Source organism: Carya illinoinensis, chromosome 1 (genome assembly GCF_018687715.1).
Source record: "Carya illinoinensis cultivar Pawnee chromosome 1, C.illinoinensisPawnee_v1, whole genome shotgun sequence".
Taxonomy (NCBI): Eukaryota; Viridiplantae; Streptophyta; class Magnoliopsida; order Fagales; family Juglandaceae; genus Carya; species Carya illinoinensis.
In genome coordinates, this window is record NC_056752.1 from 55,397,805 (window position 1) to 55,405,625 (window position 7,821).

Genomic DNA, 7,821 nt, shown 5'->3' on the forward strand with positions numbered 1-7,821 from the left:
AAAATTGCAATATATAATTCTGAACTCATACCCAAATGCAGTGGGAAATAATTGAAGTTATTTGTACCTTCGTATTGTACTTTGAACACCTAAAGAATGATCGGCCCGGATTCCTCGGCGTATTGGATGTTCTAAGTTTTGCGGGTGACCCACAAGTACACTTTGGCATGTAATTCGAAGCATGATTAACAAGTGAAGATGAATAATCTTCACTTGAAACCTTTTCTTCAGACAACATGAAGATTAGGTTGACACAAAGGGCCTAATATAAATTAATCAACCAAGTTGGTCCTGCCCGAAATATTTTATTACAAGAGGAAGCTCATACATGGACTTTCTGCATATGTGTAAGGGTAATAAGTTTTTTAATGTCATTAAAAAAAAACCACAAACTGAAATTTAATCTTATCCATAAATTTAATTTTCAACTCTAACCCTCTGACCACCAACAGGAGAACAGATATTCACACATACCCAGGTACACCAGATAGTTCATTCACAGCATACATGATGAAGTGAAAACACAAACTAACAGGTTTATTGCTAAAGCAGTAGCACATTCATAAATCAAATCAATCAGGCCGATTTCATGAGTTCGGCTCATTTAATAAATGATAACAGACAATTGTTCAAGTTTGATTCATTTATTAAGCAAACTGAACTCAATTTTCTATTTAAAAGTATGAACTGAACTCAAATTGAGTTTAAACGAATTAAGCTCGAGTGCCTCATGAATTCAGCTCGAGTGCCTCATGAATAGCTTTGTTCATTTACAGCCGTAGTAACACCCAAAATCAAACAAGAGAACCGGAAATCAACAGATCAACCAAGATAAAGCAATTGCCACTCATTATTCCCAACACCAGATTAATTCGCAGCCCAAAAAACAGAATTCATCAACAACTTTGCAGAAACCACAACACCAGATTAATTCCCAGCCCAAAAAAGAGAAGGGAAAGCTCCTGGCTTTGCATCTTTTTCCAAAAAATTAAATTGATTCCCTTATGAAATAGATATCCTTAACACCTTTACTTAAGCAACTCACTGTTCTAAGACCAATCAATTATAGAAAAATAGTAATCACAACCTGATTTCATAAGATAAATAACAAGACATGTCATTTTATCATGGGACTTTAAAATAACATAACAAGAGTGAAGTGTTGCATTTTAGTCAATAATCACTTTTAGCAGTGAACATCATATATGTTTATGATGAGAAACCAGGAGATCGTGCGAATGTAACATGGGGTTTACCCAGTTAAACCCCGGATCAGGTAAATCATCGAGTACAAATTGTTTGCAGGGCATACCTCCAAGACCATGGCCCTTACCACTTGAGTAAACTCCTAGGGTTTACAACTAATTTTGTATCCCAAAAAAGACCCACTTACTTGATTATCTTCAAACAATATCAAGAGACCTGTTAAGCTGGATTCAAGGTTTCCAAACTCCTCGGATCCACGTCGCGGACTCCAAGATCAACAGCGAACAAGATGATAACCAAAGGAAACCGCAACATTTAATAGTTAATATATTTTTCCTTCATCAAATAACCGAGGGAAAACCAGGGGAAGGAGAGAGAGATAGCGAGAGAGATACTTGTTAATCAAGGCTAGGGTTTCGTGAGGCTTCGATCTATGCCATGGTTGTCCATGAGTAGACAACAAAACCACCAGATGGGGAGGAGTATTACAGGCGCTCGGTCTTGCGATAGGCCGTTTGGGGGTAGATTGATGGTAGAGGTGATCTCAGTGAGGCGTTCCAGGGAAGGGGAAACACGATGGGTTTATTTCGATCGAAAGAGTAGCGACATCGAAAGAGAGGAAAAGGGCCAAAACCCTAAAATGGAGTCCACGAGCAGACAACCCTCCTGAAGAACAAACCACCAAATGGGGAGGTGTATTTCAGGCGATCGGTCTTGCGAGAGTGAGTTTGGGGGTAGATTGATGGCAGAGGTGATCTCGGTGAGGGGTAGATTGTTGGTTTAGTTCGATTGACATCGAAAGAGAGAAAACGGAGGGAAACCCTAAAATTTCATCTTCAGTGATCTCGGTGAGGGGTTCCAGGGAAGACAAACATTCAGGGATCGAAAGAGAGAAGACGTAAGGTCTTCTCGCTAGGGTTTCATCGGTGAGGGTTTCTAGGGAAGACAAACATTCAAGGATCGAAAGAGAGAAAACGGAGGGTCTTCTTGCTAGGGTTTCATCGGTGAGGGTTTCCAGGGAAGACAAACATTCAGGGATCGAAAGAGAGAAAACGGAGGGTCTTCTCGAAAAATTTCATCTTCCCGCTTCAGTGAAACGCACCGTTTCACTTAATCATTAAAGTAACAACTTTAAACGCCAAAATGCTTCGGAAAGGATAACTAGTTAATCGTCGGACGTGAATTGAAACGCGCTGTTTCATTAATCCACGTCAATATTGGTGCGCGAACCACTCCGTGGCGCGCCTGCATTTAGAGTTTTCCATTTTATAATATTGCTACGAATAAATTATATAAAAATAATCTTATAAATTAATTTATTAAAATTATTTTATAATAAAAATAATTTTATAATATGACAAATCATATTAAATTACAGATTATTTTTATATAATTATATTGTTGCTAGAAATTTTTTTAATATTTTATTAGTACTATACACCGATTTGAAAAATAAAATAATTTTTCTTAATTTATTTAAGATCAAATTACTACTTTTATTATTATTTAAGTATCTGGTTATACACGTATAAGAAAAAATGAGGATGAGATAAAAAAAAATATGTAAATAGTATTAAAATAATTTATGAATAGTAATAAAATAGTTTAAGTTAAAATTTTAAGAATTGCTACATATACAAAGAGATTACATAAAAGTAAATTTATAAACTGATGTAGTTTCATGCGATGCGTTAGATTTACTTTATATTAAAAGTAATTTTATAATCTAACATACTGTATCAAACCACGTCAATTTGTGGATTTACTTTTGTGCAATCTTTTCTTGGTTAAAATATTTCTCTAAAAATTTTATAGGATTTTAGAAAATTAGAGAAAAAAAATTGAATAAAAACTTATAAAATTAAAATAGAATTAGAATATAATTTTTTAATATTATTTTGTTTTGAAATTTCAAAAAGGTCAATTAATTTTTGTGCTTTGTTTTGAAATTTGAAAAAATTATAATGATTAAATGAAAATTTTAAAAATTTAAAAATATTTATATTTAAATTTGAGAAGAAATGAGATAATTTGTAAAGTTTGTAAAATCGAATGAGCCAATCTTTACAACGAGATGATTCATTGTAAAATCAATTAATAGTTCAGAATACAAACACAACTTCTCGTAGTTTGAGATTTACATTGTAAAAAATAAAAATTGACTACTCGAGTATTTAAACATTTATTATTGAGCTTTTTCTTTTTTATTGGGTTTTCTAATAAATATTACTTGCATGACAATAACCATCAACCACAGCCTGATGAGCTAATTTTGTTCAAACGTTTATTATTTAAGAATAAATGTTAAAAAGAAACTTTACACCTCACACGTTTACCTACTTAATATTTGATTTATCATTTTTATTCTTTTATTTAAATACACATATATTTAAGTATTAAGATATAAGAGTATATACAATAAATCACATATTGATTAGGTGAATGCGATATAAGACTTCCATACAAATAATGTTTTAAAATTTTAAAATTTAGTACTAGTAGGCCAGTCCATGCAAATTACAATATTAGGAAAGGTTTTCAGATTTTTAAAATTTCAAATTATTTAAAGCATTGAGATGTACAGGGTTCAGGGTCTCAAGGAGCTTGGGCAAAAAATAGGTTACTTCGTTATGGTGTGGGGGGATAGACAGCATGGGGGTAACGTATTGTGTATCAAGTACAAGGGAGAAGGACCCTGTGCAGAAAAGAGAGAAAAAAATTATAATAGCAGCAAAATCCTTGAATGAAACAAAGTGGCCACGCCATAAAAAGGCAGATCATGTCATGCAAATGCCACGGGTAGAATTTTGAAAAGGAATTTACAGAATTAATTAATGAAACACAAAATCAAGCTAATTCATGACAAAGATGAAAGACCTACGGGCACACCCACACTGTCAATATCCAGAACTCCTTTGCATTGACTGCGATGAATTCTTTTGCTCTAGTGGATTGCTTTAACATTATCTACCTCGGATCCTCTTTCACCATTTGGGCAAACACAGTACTCATTGAGATACCAGCAAGGTCGCCTACACTTCCCATACTAAACTGTGCAATAGATGCATTGGTCTCCAAGTTATTGACATGATTAACTGGTAAAGATTGACCTTGGGGATCGGGTTTTTCTTCACTCCCTTGAAGTTGAAGTGCACACTCCAGATTCCATAACACATCTCCCATTGAAGGTCGATCCATACCACAGCCTGCCAAGCATTTATCAGCTATTTCTCCAAATTTCCGCAAGGAATCTGGCTTAATTTGGCCAGCAAGACAAGGGTCTACAATTTCCTCCAATTTCCCTCTCTTCAGTGAATTCATTGCCCATTCCACTAAACTTACCTTTTCCGTTGGAAGGGATGGATCAATAACCGGTCTCCCACAAAGGACTTCCAACATGACTACCCCGAAAGAGTAGACATCTGATTTTTCTGTTAGTTGCTGCCTTGTTAAATACTCTGGATCTAGATACCCAAAGCTTCCTTTTACTGCAGTACTAACATGTGTCTTATCAATCTCAGGACCTGTCTTTGAAAGCCCAAAATCAGCAACCTTGGCCATGAATTTTTCATCTAGTAGTATATTTGCAGACTTGACATCACGATGAATAATGGCTTTGGTAGAGCCAGTATGGAGATAGTGAAGTCCTCTTGCTGATCCAATGCATATCTCAAGCCTCTGTGGCCAACTTAAGCTGGGAAGATCAGAATCATACAGATGGTTCTTTAGGGTCCCATTTTCCATGTACTCGTAAATTATGATCATCTCATTTTGTTCATCACAGTAGCCAATCAGCGATACCAAATGGCGGTGACGGAACATTGATAGCATTTCAATTTCAGTCTGGAATTCTGCAAAACCCTGCCGTGAATAAGAAACTCCCCTCTTCACTGCCACTTTGGTTTCATCTCTCAAAATCCCCTTGTAAACTTTCCCAAACCCACCAACACCGACAACTAAACTTTCACTGAAATAATCAGTAGCTTCTTGAATTGCAACAAAAGGGAAGCGATAACCAGTTTTTGAGCTAGAAAATATTGCAGCTCCGTTATTGGAGTATTTGGTCACCATTCCACTGGTGGCAAAATTTTCTTCCGCCTTTGAATGGTTGACATGTGCGTATTTTCTTCTTCTTCTTCTTCTGCAGACGACGAAGAGACTGATAGCGACGATAACAGCAGTGAATATCCCAACGGCCAACCCCACTATAACACCAACTTTCATCTTGGAGCCTTTTTTCAGATCCGAATCCAAAACATCAAGGCTGCCCTTAGAAGTGCTTATTTTCATGACCTCCAGGCCATTAAGAATGGCATTTGGCGAAGGGTTACCAACGTTAGAAGGGCCAACACTAACATTTAACTTGGAGATATCGTTTACTCTTGTGATGACATCCATAAAATAAGGGGCACCAATGATGTTTGATGTTAGATGGCTTAGATCAAGATTCCTAGAAACGAGCATGGAGTTTATATAGACATTAAAAAAGAGATTATTTGGAGAGATACTCACTATGTCACAGAAGTGAAACCGGACCAGATACTCAAACCCGGGGTCAACACTGAAACGCCATGTAACATTGGCATTTATATTAGGATCTTCGCCAGAGTTCATCAACTTTGTGGCGGTCCCATAGACAATAGCGGGAGCGATATTTACCATTGCCCGGGCTATTGTTGAATTGACAGCTGTAATGTTAGACACAAACTCTGCAAGATTATTGTGTAGCAGGTACATATCATCGGAGATCCAAAGACGCCACAGAGTATCATTTTGGGGAAAGACTGTTTCATCACCCATATTCACCCTCGCAATTGTCTCTAATGCTTTATTTGACACACTTTGGTAACTGCCCGGTGGATCATTTATTGTGCGGGCACTCTCAGGGGTAAGCTCATCGGGGAGTGAAAGAACTTCCAAGGCATTTATGAAGGCGAAAGACTTGGAAGAAGGAGTAAAAGTGAGAACCAAATTGCTGGAAGTCACGTTCAAAGAGTATTCCTTAACCTGAGAACCGTTCCCTACATGGAAGTCTTTGAAAAGAGTGATATTTTGAGCGGAAACAGAGAACTTCGCCGTGCTCAAGTCGTAGGATTGGAAAACAAAAGGGAAGAAATAGAGGCGAACCCAGTGCCTCCCAAGTTTCTTAATGGGAAACGTGTAAATTGAGGGTCCATTGAGTATTCGTGCAGTTTCATACAAAGCTGAATCATTGGAAAGTGAAACAGGTTTCAGGGTTGTCTTAGCAAAAATCTCTTGTGGGGTAGAAAGAGCATTGGAATCAGAGGTATCAGCCACAAATACGCGATCGCCCACCGATGTATTGATGGGGGATCCGCAGTCTATCAGATAATGATCTTGAGGAACAAATCCATAGGAACCACATATCAAACACAAAATAGATGAAACCCACATAAACAGTCGAATATTCCCAGAACTCATTATTGGTGACACTCAGATAAGAGGGAGAGACGGAGAGTGGAATTTGATAAGGCTCAGTTGAAAAACAGAAGGTTGATACAAATGTTAGAGAAGATAGATGCCTTCTATATCTTCACCACATGATGTATCAATATCCCAGATGCCAAAATGAAGAACATAAATGAATCAAACATAAGGGTCGCGTTTAAAGATCACCAAGGAATCAATGGAAAGGGAAAGCCATGTTCTTTATCACTAACCCAAGACAAAAAACAAGAAACATCTCACAGTCACGAGCTCCTCATTCCTCGACTTGCCGCATTCAAATTAAAGGGTACTTGAAAGACAACACGAACACGACGTGTAGGAGAAAAGAAAACGACCTCGACAGATATCCATTTAACTAATGGGAAATTTGGCAAAAGGTCCCGCAACTTCAAAATCAAAGAACTGCACAGAAGAACATGACATAAGAGGAGGACAGCTGTATTTTTCGATGGCTTACCTTTCTGCGTGTGACGCCTAGAGTTGTTAAATGTTGTGTTCAAAGGGTTTTATTTCTTTATTTCCTTATAGATTTGTACTGTTTTGATATTACGAGAGAGAGAGAGAGAGAGAGAGAGAAGGTTCGTGTGATGTTCTCGGCAGCCAGAGAGGATAACGTTAGATCAAATGAGGGGACAAGGCATGAGTATTTTGTCAATTTGTCGTTCTCAGGTGGGAAAAACGCGTTTTCGACAACCACCGCGCATTAATAATAGTGACTACTTATAGTCTTGTATAGCCCATGTCTTGGGCTACTATTGGACATTATTTCGGCCCATAGTGGGCCCATTAACCAAATCAGAAAAATGTAGACTTCAATCACTCGGCTTTTAAAGAAATTAAAAATAAAACAAAATGTACAAATCATTTCTGACCAAAAAATAAAATAAAATCTTATGGACAGTGGGAAATGCCAACAAAGGTGATGGGTCAGTCAGTGCACAGTAGCGCATGGATTGCCTTAAGCTTTCGATTTTCTCTGGGATTTAAGAGTTATAACGCATTACTAAATTTTCAAGTGTAATGATCTTTTTCTTTTTTTTTTTTTTGATAGAAAAACTGTTTTTTTTCCATAAATTTATGTTTTATTGTTTTAAAATAATATTAAAAATTATTTTGTTAATAAATTTCAAATATGGTTGTCAAATG

At 36.7% G+C, this 7,821-nt stretch overlaps 1 protein-coding gene across 1 annotated transcript; it reads right to left on the reverse strand.

The window, feature by feature from the left end:
* Positions 1-3,904: 3,904 nt before the first annotated feature.
* On the reverse strand, positions 3,905-7,217 carry LOC122290106 (receptor-like protein kinase HERK 1). Its single transcript, XM_043097649.1, has one exon. The coding sequence runs from the start codon at positions 6,646-6,648 to the stop codon at positions 4,174-4,176; it is 2,475 nt and encodes an 824-aa protein (XP_042953583.1). The 5' UTR covers positions 6,649-7,217; the 3' UTR covers positions 3,905-4,173.
* Positions 7,218-7,821: the final 604 nt, after the last annotated feature.

Coding starts and splice junctions, on each gene's coding strand:
- LOC122290106 (XM_043097649.1), bottom strand. CDS start 6,648: ATGAGTTCTGGGAATATTCGACTGTTTATGTGGGTTTCATCTATTTTG.